Source organism: Emys orbicularis, chromosome 3 (genome assembly GCF_028017835.1).
Source record: "Emys orbicularis isolate rEmyOrb1 chromosome 3, rEmyOrb1.hap1, whole genome shotgun sequence".
NCBI classification, from domain to species: domain Eukaryota; kingdom Metazoa; phylum Chordata; order Testudines; family Emydidae; genus Emys; species Emys orbicularis.
In genome coordinates, this window is record NC_088685.1 from 67,381,021 (window position 1) to 67,396,596 (window position 15,576).

Sequence of the window (15,576 nt, forward strand, 5' to 3'; positions counted from 1 at the left end):
ATCAGAATAAATAGAATCCTCTAGAAGAGAACCTTTCTCAAGTGGCTTGTGTGTTGGCATACAATGATCCCTGTCTTAGGCTCATGGTGTTTAATATGTTGACATTTTACTGTATACAGACTGAATATAAGAGAAAACATTTATTATTTATAGAAATTTTTTTTATGGTAGAGATGGGATCTGCTCTATTAGAAATTCCCCAATACAATTTCTAATTGAGTAGAAAACAAGTTATGTACTCATTTGTGAGTTTTCAAGTCCTCAGTATTGGAGAGCTAAAAATGAATAGTTAGACATCCTAAGGAGTTGGTAATGAGAAGGAACTTTTTACCTTCTAGATCACTTGGACAACTGCAGCCCAGTTCAGTAGTGACTGAAATTTAGTGCTTGCTGGCAGTTAGCCACTGTCTGTTGTAAAATGATTTTGTGGGCGCAATCTCATTCCTAAAGGACAGTTGCTTTGTTTTGTTTTTAAATAAAAATACCTTCCTGTTGGCTCCTGGTGACCTCTTTAAGGGAAATAAGTGATTGAGCATGCCTGGAGATAGAACTACTCCTCACTCCTCATGGTGGTCCTTCCACTTCAGGGTTTAGATGGCACTGCAGCTGGGTAAAAGCTTTTAGATGAATAGATTTGTTTTTAGAAATATGCATTTTTTTCATGCTCTAAAACTGTTTGCAAATTTGGGTCTAAATTTGGAAAAAATGGAAAAATTTCAGAACTATTTGTTTTGACTTTTCATTTCAAAATGGTGTTTCAAATTGTAATGTGGCCAATTTTTAAGATAAAGTATCCCCAAAAAGGGTAAAAAAACCTCCACTTGAAAACAGCCAAATCAAAATGAAAAAAAAAATAAAAAAACATTTAATTTTGAGTTGACTGAAACAATTTGATCAACTTGAAACAAATTGAAAAAACAAAACATTTGATTTTGAATTGACCTGAAACATTTTGGTTGATTGGAACCCAAGTTTTATTTGTCAGAGCTATCCATGTAGTACCTTTCTTGAGCACTAAAATTCACATAAGCTAGGGCTTTTTAAATACTAATCATTGAGGAGAAAATTATTTAAGACTGTATCCACTGGGGATTTTTTATTGCATTTTAATCAGTTTGCTTCCATGACTTCCATTTGATAAGCAAAGTGAAATACATTGTAGTACGGTGATGGCCTGTTAATATTGGCAGCAATTTTCTACTATGGTTGCAGTGTCATGCAGCATTTTTAATAGGTGGCAGTTCCAAATCGTAATCTCACTTTTTGATTTCCTAAGACTCAGAACTTTGTGCTACTTCATTGCTATGAATTCAGAGGTCTCAGGAAATTAAATAATTTTTATCCAGTGAATACTTATCCATTAGCCAGCTACAGATGTCACTTTCTGTGGTTAAACTACAATAATGTACCTAATTTCTTCAGGCAACACGCCCAGACATGATCAGAATTTTGTCAGCAGCCCTTCATGTAGTACTACGCAGAGATATGTCACTCAACCGAAGGCTTTATGCATGGCTTCTAGGTAAGTTTGTACTGCATTTGATAATTAACTGTTTAATGGCAGAGAAAGGAATGTACTTGGTAAAAATAATACCAGGTACTTGTAATGGTGAAATCATATGTATATGACTTAATAAATAAAAATCAGTGTTGATTATGTTCATGCTATATTTATGAGTTTAACACAGTTGCCACCAATGTATTAGACTATGCAAAGAAAGACCCCTGAAAAAGTTGTGTGTAGCAGATTTTGATTTTATCAAAAGTGACTTATAAGAAGACTATTACCTTTTCGTCAGCACAGCCATGTGAAAAAGTCCATGATAACAATATTCCTTGCTAGATATAAATTATTTATATAGTTTCTTATAGTGTAGAACCCATAGGCTCTAATCAGGAATGGGACTCATTGTGCCGGGAGCTGTACATGTTAAAAGACAGTCCCTGCCCCAGAGATCTAACAGTCTAAATTAAGACAAGACATAAGTCAGTGTAAATTACATTTGAAGCAGGAAGGGGTAAGGAGAATGAAGGGAACAATAATACTTTGAAATATATTTGAAAATAAATTTTTATATTAACTCCCTGATTCCACAAACACTGATATATGTGCTTAACTTTAGGTATGTACATGTATACAGTACTGTGGTCTAAATTAGCATTTCTTAGCCTATTTTGGGCAGCTGCCATGTAGCTAAAAATGTCTCCATTGATGAAAATAGTGGTACATTATGGATGCTTAACGTCACATTGTATAATAGTTTTCATCTTGATATAATGCCAGTTGGTCAGAAAAAGAATTAATGAAGAGCTATGGAAAATGTCTGTTCTAATCAGTTTAAAAAAATCTTCAAAAACCAGTATTTACTCATGATAGAAATTGGTTTATCTTCTGACTGTTTTTAAAAATACTGCTGATTAAACTCATGTCCTGTTCTGCCAGATGGGTTCATTCAGCAGGAGGATCAAAAATTCCAACTTCAATTAAACAATTTATTTTCATACCTATTTCACAGTTCAAAGCCTCTTTTATGAGCTACTTCTTGTCTTTTTAAGGAAGACAGGGAGACACATTTATATATGTAGATCATTTCTCTAATTTTTCCAAATAAAAGGAAATTGCATTTAATAAATTAAAAAAAAAAAAATTAAGGTTAAATCTAAGTAACCTTTTTTCTGTAAAACAGAACTTGAAACTTCTACAAAGAATGTTGAGAACAACATTTGATGCATCTTTGGTTATGTCTACACTATGAAATTAGGTCGATTTTTATAGAAGTCGATTTTTAGAAATCGATTTTATACAGTTGATTGCGTATGTCCACACTAAGCGCATTAAGTCGGTGGAGTGCGTCCTCACTACTGTGGCTAGCATCGACTTATGGAGCGGTGCACTGTGGGTAGCTATCCCACAGTTCCCGCAGTCTCTGCCACCCATTGGAATTCTGGGATAAGCTCCCAATGTCTGCTGGGGCAAAAACATTGTCACGGGTGGTTTTGCGTACATGTCATCAGTTGCCCCTCCCTCCGTGAAAGCAACGGCAGACAATCGTTTCGCGCCTTTTTTCCTGGGTTATCCATGCAGACGCCATACCACGGCAAGCATGGAGCCTGCTCAGCTCACCGTCACCGCTGCTGTTGTGGGCAAGTCTACTGTGGGGGCTGCTGTGATCCAAGTAGCCAATGCAATCATTTATGATCTGTTATCAAGACTAGTGACTCTGGGAAATGTGAGGGCCTTTTTAGATTTTAGGTGCATCATATTCCTGTCCTTTGTCGCTGGTGAAGAAGTCTTGCTGTACATTCCAGTCTGGTCGGTGCTGTAACACCCCATAGCACTTCTGTGGTTGACACATGTAACAGCTCCAGGACTCTTGCTCTTTTGCCTTGGCTGAGGTACCTTGCCCTACCTGGACCTCCAAGCATTTGACACAGAAGCACCTGCAGCAGCTGGCATTGCTACACAGCAGCAGCTCCTTGCCTTCACAGCAGACGGTGCAGTAGGACTGCTAACCGTCGTCATCCACTGCTTCCCGCTGCAACTCTGCTCTCCTGCTCCCCAGCAAGGAGCTCGGGGGATCCGTACTGGTCCTCCTGGGTGCTGCTGGCAGCAGACGGTGCAGTAGGACTGGCAATTGTCCTCGTCGGACATGTAGCTTGGCTGGGGGTTCTGGGAACATCTTCCCTGCCCAGCTCCTAGCAACCTCCATCACTGTGTGGCTCCATCACTTCCCCTGCAACTCTGCTCTCCTGCTCCCCAGTGACGAGCTCGGGGGATCCGTTCATGAAGCCTGGACAGTAGTAAGGAGCAGTTCAACTATAGGCTGAGCAAGTGCAGAATGGTGGTAGAATGTGCCTTTGGACGTTTAAAAGCTTGCTGGCACTGTTGGTCAGACCTCAGCGCAAACAACATTCCCATTGTTATTGCTGCTTCCTGTGTGTTCCATAATATCTGTGAGAGTAAGGGGGAGACGTTTATGGTGGAGTGAGAGGTTGAGGCAAATTGCCTGGCGTCCGATTTTGAACAGCCAGACACCAGGGCGATTAGAAGAGCAGAGCAAGGCACGCTGCGCATCAGAGAGGCTTTGAAAACCAGTTTCATGACTGGCCAGGCTTCGGTGTGACAGTTGGGTGTCTTTCTCCTTGATGCAAACCCGCCCCCTTTGTTGATTTTAATTCCCTGTAAGCCAACCACCCTCCCCCCTTCGAAATAAAGTAACTATTGTTTTGAAACCATGCATTCATTCTTTATTAATTAAAAAAAATAGAGAGAGAACGGACAAGGTAGCCCGGGTGGGGTGAGGGAGGAGGGAAGGACAAGGCCTCATTGCTTATTGTAGTCACACTACAAATCAAAACTGTTTGAATGCCAGCCTTCTGTTGCTTGGGCCATCCTCTGGAGTGGAGTGGCTGGGTGCCCGGCCACCCGCGTTCTTGGGCGTCTGGGTGAGGAGGCTATGGAACATGGGGAGGAGGGGAGGTGGTTATATGGTGGATGCAGTGGGGGTCGGTGCTCTTGTTGGCCTTCCTGCAGCTCCAACAGATGCTTCATCATGTCCGTTTGCTCCCCCATTAGCCTCAGCATCGCATCCTGCCTCTGCTCTTCGCGCTCACTTAATTCTTTCCTGGCCTCTGCCACTGAATGCCTCCATGCATTAAGCTATGCCCTATCAGTGCGGGAGGACTGCATGAGCTCGGAAATCATGTCATCGCGAGTGTGGCTTTTTTCGCCTTCTAATCTGCAATAACCTCAGGGACAGAGATGATAGGGGGAGCGTAGAAACATTCTATGCTCTACGATTCTGTGGGGACTGCATGGTCACCTGTGCTGCTGAGTTCGCCACGCCGACCAAACAGGAAATGAAATTCAAAAGTTCACGGGGCTTTTCCTGTGTATCTGGCTAGTGCATCAGAGTTTAAAGTGCTGTCCAGAGCAGTCACAATGGAGCACTCTGGGATAGCTCCCGGAGACCAATACCGTCGATTTGCGTCTGCACTACCCCAAATTCGTCCCAGCAAAGTCGATTTTAGCGCTACTCCCCTCGCCAGGGAGGAGTACAGAAGTCGATTTTAAGAGCCCTTTAGGTCAACAGAACGGGGCTGGTTGTGTGGATGCATTCATTTTAAAATCGACCTAACGCGGCTAAATTCGACCTAACCCTGTAGTGTAGAACAGGCCTTTCTCTAACTCATGGTGTGACTTCACACTATTTTCTTAAAATTATCGACGGCAGATTCCACAGCTATTCCATGTGTGCAATTTCCACAGACGTCAGTGTGATTTCAGTAAATGGAGTGGCCGCATAGTTCAGCATGTACAAGTGTTGCAGAGTTAGCACACAATGAGTAGGCATAGCCTATATTCTCTACAATTATATAATCTCTGTTTTCCATTTAATTGATCTGTATAGTTTTTATTAATATAATCATTTTTTCTTTGAGTTAATCGGTGTTGTGTTGCTCTATATTACTAATGAAGATTCTACTGTAAAGATAAAAACACTCCTTTTAACTAAGTGGTGAGGCTCTTTTAGTCTAAGTTTTCATAGTATAGTACTGACATATCTGTTTTTAGCTATTCCTCATCATTCTTCTATCATAATGCACAGTTTTATGAAAACTAAATAGAAACAAAAATCTTACTAAACTTTTTAAAATCTGTGTTAGCTCTCCATAGATGTCCTTAATACTAAAGTTTATTTTCAGTTGAAACGAAATGACATCCTTTCTACTTTTTCTTCTGTTTTCATCATTCTTGAGCAGAAAATGTGAAAACCACTTCTGAAGAAATTTTGTTGTTTTCAGCAGCTTGTTTTTTTTAAAGCTTATCAGGAAAATGTTGAATTTCTGTAAGAAAAGATTAAATTTTCAGAGAGGAAACTAGATATTTCATTCACATAATTTTTCAATGATCAAGTTGGTTTCCTTAGCATATGAATCTTTTTGTAAATGATTTACTAGTTAACTTTGATATCCTTTTACATGTATAAATAATTTAGAATAACAACATTAGGACAATAGCTTCTTTGGCTTTGGTCTCTGCGGTCCTCTGATGTTTAAAATCTGCTATACAGCGTTCAATAGTGTTAACTACGGTTCTTTGTAATTGTTGTTTCTGCTGCTACAGTACATTGACTTTGAAGACACATACTGTAGAACATACTGTATTTTTGACGTCTACATTTTTCTTGTAAAAAGTAATGTAACTATCTAGCAGTGTGTTCAATGAAAACTAAAACTCCAGAGTGTACTTCGCTGTGCAGTCAGCTTAATACTTTGTTCCATTTAATTAGTTTCTTTTATTAAACTATGTAAAATGGTCTTTCTCTTGCCGACATTACTTGGACTACAAATTGGTAAGTTAACAGTGCAAGTTGATCCACTGTTAAAAAAATTGACGAAGAAAACATAAAAAGATAAATATTAACTTGTCATGTCTTTTGTTTGCTTGAAGGTTTTGATAATAATGGTGCTATCGTAGGACCTAGAAGCACAAGACATAGCAATCCTGAGGAACATGCCACTTACTATTTCAATACCTTTTCTAAGGAAATGTTGGTCCAGGTAAAAATATTTTTGTTTTGTTTTGTTTTGTTTTTTACATTACTCATTATGAAACTATTCTTTGCATCAATATAAATCCTTATAAACAAACCTTATTATAAAAATATTCTTTCTGTTAAGAATTGTCTTGACAAAAATTGCTGTTTCCTCATCCACTAATTGGCCATCTCAATATAGTCATGTAATTTGTGTCTTTTTATAAGGAAATTTTAGAAGGTCTGCCTTTTTGTAATATATCCTTGTCTGTAAAAGAAATCATTCTTCTAGAACTCTTAGATTTCAATGAAAAGCTTAGTGTGAAACATTAGCTAGCACTCTCTTCTTTAAAACAATAATATTATATGGAAGTATTTTAATCCCATCTCTCCTCTACTGCTTCCTCTCTGTTAGCCAGAGTAGCACTTATGGAAGGTACTTGATTGACAACGCGGCAGACTGAAGTCTGCTTATCCACAGAACAGATTTGGAGAGGCCCCCTTCCCACTTGTACAGATGACAAAAATGTCCCTCCCTGTCTCAGCTGTGGGGGAGAGAGAGTTTGGTTAGACTAGGAGGGGATGACTAGTCCCCACAAGTGGAGAAGGGAGAGCCCTTCCTCTGGTCTCTGGTACATGCAGGACTATGCCAGGGACGGGGAGGCTTTTCTGCTACCTATTGGCTAGCTGACTGGAGGGTAATGGTGGAGACAGTTGGCCTCAGAACCTTCCCCCCTCCATTTAAAGCCTTCCTAGGCATCTGGAGGCAGACTTGCCTCGATAAATTCTTCATACTCTCTTCCGTTAGTTAAGGTATATGGAGATGTGTTTCAAGGCTGCTCTGGGTCAGACCGACCACCAGTTTGGGGGATCAGGAAGGAATTTTTCCATTAGGCTACAATGGAAAGAGTCCAGTGGGTTTTTTGCCTTCCTCACAGCATTTTGGAGGCACAGTTAGGTTAAAAGGAGTAAGAAAGAATGGGAACTCTAACATTAGGAGTTAATATAGAAAGGGTTAGGTCATCTCCGCTTGTCTTGGCTGGTGTCGATTGTGAATACAGGCTAAAAGGGCTAGCTCTCAGATGTAATGAGACTTGGGATTTGGCTGGTCTATTTCCTGTGAAAAGGGGAGACTGTAAGTCTTCAAAGGCTGAGGTCCCCCTGGGAACCTTCTGTCCTCCTTGTGGAGGGAAGGGCAAGATGATTCATAAGTGAGCTGAATCCTAGTGGGAGGCTGAAGAGAGTTGACCTTGAATTATTGGTTATATGGAGGAAGCCCTGTAGCCATGCAAGGGGTCCAGTGAAATACCTGTTTGTGAGAGCGAGTGGGTGCATTCCACCCCTTGCCCATTGTTAAGGTAATAAAGTTATGGCCTGCAGATTAAATCCATTCCTGTGTCTTTCATTCACCTAGATGTCTTGACTGATGCCTTTATCCATTTAACCTTTTCCCTTTCTCAGGATGCTAGAAAGGGTGCCAATATCTATACAGTCCAGTTGCATTTTTTCTTAGCAGTCATGCTCAAGGTAGAGGATACCTGTTTTTCCCAATAAAGGGGAGAGCTCACCTCTATGTTCAGGTGTAGAAGATTTTCCAAGATACTGTGTGATGATACTCACCTCTTAGTAGATGAAAGATCAAACCTTTTTTCTGTCTCATTCCCACTGTCTTCTCTTTTCTCTTCCTTCTTTCTCCTCTTCTCTTTTTTAGAAGCCGTAGAAGAAATGCACTAGCTCCTACTCAGATTGCTGTAACAGCAGCAGAGAGAAACTAAATAGCTTGTGAGAGTCTAGTTAGTTTTACTCTGCCTCTGGTGCCATGGAATAAAGTACTTCAGTATAGGAGCTCATTGTTTTCCCTTCCTTGTGAAGCTCTCATTGCTACTTGTTCCATGCAGTTGAGCTAAAGAAAATAGTCTGACAGCCAAGGTGCATCCGGAATAGGCAGATTACTGTTTTATTCAGCCCTGTATTTAATTTTTTTTTACCTTCTCAAGTAGCTACATCATCATTTTATACCCCTGGTTCATTACTCTTAAGAAATTTTGAGTAAGCATCCATTTATGCTACTATACTGTGTGTTCCCCATCCTTCTACAAATATTAGAATATATTCCACTTCTGTGGAATAGAATGTGACAATAGGGGGAATGCCTAGGTATGGAGAATGAGCTGCAGGGAGTAATTCCCCTTTTAGCATGTTTTCATAGTTGCCTGTTTCAGAAGCTGTTCTTTTCTTCTTGATTTTCTGATCTGTGTATGCTTTTTATAGGCAATGGTGGGAATCTTACAAGTTAATGGACATGGAGAAGAGAGCACACTGATGCAGGACCTAAAGCCTTTTCGGATTCTTATCAGTTTACTGGACAAACCTGAACTAGGTACTCTCATATATTCTAACCTTAAATACATTTTTCATGACATTTTGATAAAAATGATGAATTCTTTTGTTTGACTAGCATATAAAGCAATGTTCTGGATAACGTTCTTAAGCAGAGGGTATTAACAAAGTAGTAGGTATGCTCAAGTGTTCACTTGACAAAAAGAAAGGTGCAGTAAATAGATGGTAGAGTTGGACTATATAGTGTCTTCCAATCTAATCACATACTACTTTCTCACCTCCCCCCAAAAACCTAACAGTTCTACTCCATGCAGTAAATCTGAAGTTAAAGTAATACTGAGAAGAAGTTTAGGCCCCAAAATTGATCTTCCCAAAGTTGTTTGAATCTTGAGGATAATGCTATTTAGATTTTTAATTCTCTAAGAAAAACAAACCATAGCCACCACACTGTTACAGAGAAATGGGAAAAATATCCCAATAGCTATTGTTCATGTGATCCCAAGGCCCCTTCCTCATTATCCCAACACGCGCACCTTTTGAAATATTAAAAATATAATATCACATTTTTTCTAGTACATGAAGAGCTTATCAGTAAGAATTTATTGGCTTTTAAAGGATGTAGTCATTTTTAATTAACAAACAAGTAATTAAATTCCTTAATATTTACAAACATTATCCACAGTAAGTGGAAATTAAAAGTGTGGGGATGTGGAGAGATGATACATATGTATGGAATTTTGCCAACATGATCCACATAGCTGTTCTCGCTTCACTCAATCTTAACATATGCAGTGTCAGTAAAATTTAAAATGCCTGGCTCAGAAATCATGAATGACTGAGAAGAAGTCAAAGTCTAACTGTATTTTTTTATCATGTACCATAGTTTGGCTTTTCAGTCACTTGTAGTTTCTGAGCCAGTCAGTTTAAATCTTACTGACACTGCACACATTAAGATTTAATGAAGTGAGCACAGCTGTGAGGATCGTGTTGGCAAATTGGTTTGGCAGATTCAACACAGACTTTGCTCCTGCAGATCAGTGGTGGTGTTCCCACAAATGGGAGCAAGATGAGGCCAAGAGAAAGCACAGAAAGCTGTTCTCCTCCTCTGAAGACAGATCACTTTGTGAACTATTGCAACTCATTTCAAAGTCAGATGCTTTTCTTAAACCTCAGGAGTTTGTTGGAATCTAATATGAGTCTGATGCAAAGACTTCTTGCACACTTGTAGCCAGAAATGGAGAAGAACCCACTTCAACTGAATCAGAGTAAAGATGATCAAAATATTTTACTTCTAATTTTTTACCTTACACTCTCAGGTAAATTTTCATCATGAGGTGTCAAGATTTAGCTTTATGAGATAAATCTAACTCACTAGGATTCACATGGATAATTTCCTGCACATCCTATTGAATAGTATATTATTGTATAAAATATGTATAGCTTTAAATTCTACTGTGCATAAGAATGCATAACATGTAAGTGGGATTCTGTTCAGCTTTGTAAGTTATCTGAGTAAAAGTGATTTTGTGGCTTTAGTAAATGAAACTGTAGATGCCAATGATTTGATTAGGGTTCAGATACTGATTATTGGAATGTCCTTAATTTTACAAGGTTGTCATTGCAGCTATTTCTCATGGTCATTTTAGGACCTGTAATCTTAGAAGATGTATTGATTGAAGTATTTAGAACATTATATACACAATGCAAAGCTGAGCTGGATCTTCAGATGGAACCTTCCTTCAGCAAAGATCACACACAACTAAGCAGGTAGAGTACAAAGAAAAAAATATAACATATGCTTCCTCTTTAACAGAAAATAATATACCGGTACATTTTAAATATAAACATTAATAAATAGCAGAATTTAAATACTGTTTATTGCTAAATATGCAGCAATATCTAGGAGTCTGCTCCTCTGAAAGGAATGGCAAAGCTCTCATTGATCTCAATTGAAGCTTTTCCTTGGGACATAATGGAATGGACATCTATAGTTTTATTTTTTTAAATGACATTTACTGTGCTAAAAAGGTACCAATATCAGTCACTTTATTTTGCAATTGTTTACTGTAAATGTACATTTACTGGTGTGAATGCAGAACTCCATGTGAATGCTGTGTGTGTCATGGAGGGGCAGGAAGAGAGTTCTAAGAGCTCTCCCTTTCCCATGTTTGGCACTCATGAGAAAAGCAGTGAGGGGTTGCGAGGCTGGCGGGTGAAGTTATGTGAGGTGTCAGCAGAGAGAAGAAGATGGTATGAGTGGGGAAAGTGACCCACACCTGCCCCCACTGCAGAATCACTTCCCAGATATGGCTGAAACTAGGGAGCAGCAGGTGGGCTCCCCTTATGTCACTTGTCTTTGGAAACATGAAGAGAAGCTGCATCAATGAAGCAACAGAAGTTGGGAGGCTGCACAGGCAGACACCTCGTTAGAGAGCTTCTGACCTGCTCTTGCACACAAAGAGAGGCAACAAAAGAGATCTAGTACCGATCTCTCTGGATTTTGGGGGTGGCAGAGAAAGAGAAGCCATCAGGGAGGAGAAAAAGGGAGAGCAAAACTAAGGGAGTAGAGAGACCAGGAGAGTGGAGTCAGAGAGAGAGGCAGCTGGTGGAAAGGACAATTAAAGGGAGACAAAGAGGGAAACAGAATGTTGGAGGAGGACAGGGAAGGGGGAGAAAACTAAAATAAAGAAAAATAAGAATGAAAATTGGAACCCAGATCCAGTAAAAATATGTAGAAATTGGAAAACAGATCTGAGACAAAGTGGGATGAGCAAGAATTATGGCAGCCATGCAAGGACATGATGTAAAGAGCTATAGTGTATGCCCAGCTGAAGAGCTGCCATTAAAGGAGTGGGAGGGAACCAGTGTGTTAATATCAGCGTTGCAATGAGTAAACTCAGAATTATACGCCTTTGCATAACACTTAAATCACAGCATAGTAATATACATTAAATTGTACTACTACTTTTTATTTTCTTTTAGCAAATTGAGGGAAAATAAGAAAACTGCAGAGCTGATTAAAACTGCCAATCTTCTCTTTAATTCCTTTGAGCCTTATTATATGTGGGATTACATTGCTCGTTGGTTTGAAGAATGCTGTAGGTAAGTTATATTTAATTGCTGTAAATGTAAAATTGGAGTTGGCTTTACATTTTTTGGTTTGTGTATTGACAGGGAGGTGGACATGATGTTCTAATAGTTGTAGTGCAGATACAGTTATATCAGTATAAAGTGACTTATACTGGTATACTTATTACCCTCCCCATGCAGGAGTAGCTATACCAGAACAAACTACCTTTATACTGATATAACTGCACCCACACTAGGGGGATTGCATTGCTTTAACTATACAGATATAGTTAAACCAATACAAGGCTTGTCTATACTAGAAACTTGTATTGGTTTAACTATATCTGTATAGTTAAAGCAATGCAATCCCCCTAGTGTGGGTGCAGTTATATCAGGCTACATCTACACTACAGGGGGGGGGTCAATTTAAGATACGCAAATTCAGCTACGCGGATAGCGTAGCTGAATTCGACGTATCAGATCCGACTTACCCTGTTGTGAGGATGGCGGCAAAATCGACTGCCGCGGCTCCCAGTCGACGGCGCTTACTCCCACCTCCGCTGGTGGAGTAAGCGTGTCGATTCGGGGATCGATTGTCGCGTCCTGACGAGACGCGATAAGTCGATCCCCAAGAGATCGATTTCTACCCGCCGATTCAGGCGGGTAGTGTAGACCAGGCCTCAGTATAAAGGTAGTTTGTTCTGGTATAGCTACTCCTGCATGGGGAGGGTAATAAGTATACCAGTATAAGTCACTTTATACTGATATAACTGTATCTGCACTAGGACTTTTACCGGTATAGCTATTTCAATAAAAAAAAATCCCACCCTGTAACCAAAATAGTTAAACCGGTAAAACTTTGAAGTATAGCCCAGGCCTAATTTCTGAGATTCAGATTATTTTTAATTCCCTTTCTTGATCTGTGAATAATCAAGATATTGATAACTTGATTTTAGTAAGAGAAATCTTTGCAGATCTCTCTTGTCTTCCTGCCACTGCTTCTTCAGCATGGATGAGTAAATTCCTTTGGAAAAAGTGACAAGAAAAGGTTTTGGGTAGATTGGTACACACTTGCTGGCCATGTAATCAAGGTATCCTCCTATAAATTCATTATCTGTAGCATATGATATACTTGACTAGATTAGCTAGAAATGTTGTGAGTGAGTGAGTGAGTTAGTTAGTTAGTTATTGGGTCTCTTAGCCTGTGTCCCAAAAGGGTTTTGAAAACTTTTCCCTCTGATCAACAATCTGCGTGGCTAGCAAAAGATGTGCATAAGTGCTTACAGTGCTTGGACTCTTTCCCCTTCTATTAAATACTGTACAGATCTGGGATTGAGAAACTACTGTCCTCCTACCTGGAGAGATCGTTCCTTTCAGATGTTCTTCTTTTTAGGCATTGAGTAATGGTCTTTGTTCAAATTTCAAAAACATTTAGAAAACTAGAAGGTATTTTCACTGGTCCTTCATATCCTTTCAAGGCAATGCTACCTCCACTAAGTCAGAATTATGGCAAAAGGAGCCTTGAGAGATTCTCAAGGATAAATATATGAATGTAAGTTACTATTTATAAGTGGGTATTACATTTCATCTATATGGTGATACTCTGCACGGAAAGCTATTTTCCCCACAGTGGGAATTTTAATTAGAAGAAATCTATGGATTTCAGACTAGGACTTTGAGAGCGCTATAGATAAAGGTGCCAGTCTGAGGCACAGAATAATAGCAACTTCCTTGAAAGTCTGAGTTTCCTGAAAACTGAGATGAAATTGGTTACTATTTGGTAATATTTACCTTTGGTGGGGAGGGGGATTTCTTCCATTTTGTTGTGTTTTAAGCAGATTCTGGAAACAGGCAACCACCAAGTGAGGGGAAAATATATGGATTTACCAAAACAATTTCCTGTAGCCCAGCCTTGCTTATTTTATGAGATGTGATGGGTCACGGCACACAATGGTGTGGCTGCCCTTCATAAAATATTGAACTTCCTTTATATTTCAGATAGTTAAGGATTGTATGGTCATCTATAAACTGATTCAACTGTTTGTTGAAGAAGGAACAACTGGGCCAAATGCTTTTTTTCTATCATCTACTTCCACAAAAGATTACTAGTTTGTTCTTACGCGGCATCCTTGACGTACACACCTATGAATTAATTTGTTACTTAATCATGCCCTATGTAAACAAAAACAACAACATGTTTTAATTTCATAGGAGGACACTGCATGCTAGACTTCAGACTGGGCCTGTAGGTGGTAATGAGTCATCTGAGCTGCCCCTGACCAATTTCTGCCTACTAGTGGATTTTTTGTTGGATATAGTTTCTTTGGTAAGAATTCCTTTCTTCATTGCTTGTAGGTATCTGAGGACAATACTTCTGTACTCTGATTATAAAGCACTTTTGAAAGCAAACCTTGTCTACAAGTGAGTTTAGCATAAATTGGTAGATTCCTTTAGAAGAAGTGAAAAAGGTTTTGGGTGTATGGGATGGATTTTATCACATAAACAAATTAGTCTTTGTTCTTCTGATGCATGAGCCTGCAAATTCTGTTAGCTTGTTTGTCATCTGATTCTGTTTTGAATTTTCCTTCTCTAAAATTTACATTGTATTAGTTACAAATGTAATCTGTTGCTTTGTGGTTTTATATGATAAATAGATGATGCAATTCATTGAGTGCTAATTGTTCTGAATGGCACAGTAAGATATTTATCTTCTTTTATCTATTGACATTGGTTTATTTGATGAAGACTGCTAGACCTGTTTTTCCTGTATCTGTCTTCCCTCCTCAATTCTTTTGCTTTCTCATTTCAAAGCCTACTAGAAGTATGAGAGTGCTGTGTCAGGTATGGCATTCAGCCTGTTTTTCCTTTAGTTATTAATTATTTGATACTTTTCACTCTTAAATCTCTATTTTGAGAAAATTAAAATACAAAGGGAACTGGGGGTAATTTTTTAATCCTATCAATGTTATAAAATTCTTTGTAATCTCTTTGTAGTATAAATGAAGGAGATTTAAAATTCTGAAAATGCTGAGCATACTCAATGATTAAAAATATACTGAAAAACAATTCCCTTTTATCCCTCATAAAGTTAATGCATAGGATATCAGACTTGGAGGACTTCTAGATTTTATTTGCCACTTGCATTGTTAAGAAGCTTAGAATAAATTTATATATATGTGATAGTTGTACAGTAGAACCTCAGAGTTACGAACTGACCGGTCAACTACATACCTCATTTGGAACCAGAAGTACGCAATCAGGCAGCAGCAGAGACAACAACAACAACAACCAAAAAAAAGCAAATACAGTACAGTATTGTGTTAAACGTAAACTGCTAAAAAATAAAGGGAAAGTTTAAAAAAAAATTGATAAGGTAAGGAAATTGTTTCTGTGCTTGTTTCTTTTAAAGTAAGATTGTTAAAAGCAGCATTTTTCTTCTGTATAGTGAAGTTTCAAAGTTGTCTTACGTCAATGATCAGTTTTAAACTTTTGAAAGAACAACCACAATATTTTGTTCAGAGTTATGAACATTTCAGAGTTACGAACAACCTCTATTCCCAAGGTGTTCGTAACTCTAAGGTTCTACTGTATAGATATAGTAAATACATTTTATGGGGGGTTTATAAAA

At 38.7% G+C, this 15,576-nt stretch overlaps 1 protein-coding gene across 1 annotated transcript in view; it reads left to right on the forward strand.

Moving 5' to 3' along the window:
* DOP1A (DOP1 leucine zipper like protein A) overlaps positions 1-15,576 on the forward strand; it is a 78,874-nt gene that overhangs the window by 9,721 nt on the left and 53,577 nt on the right. Inside the window, exons 7-13 of the mRNA XM_065400549.1 lie at positions 1,423-1,522; positions 6,482-6,564; positions 8,811-8,919; positions 10,526-10,646; positions 11,862-11,981; positions 14,160-14,274; positions 14,760-14,789. Coding sequence (XP_065256621.1) covers positions 1,423-1,522; positions 6,482-6,564; positions 8,811-8,919; positions 10,526-10,646; positions 11,862-11,981; positions 14,160-14,274; positions 14,760-14,789 — 678 coding nt within the window. The remainder of the gene's footprint in view (positions 1-1,422; positions 1,523-6,481; positions 6,565-8,810; positions 8,920-10,525; positions 10,647-11,861; positions 11,982-14,159; positions 14,275-14,759; positions 14,790-15,576) is intronic.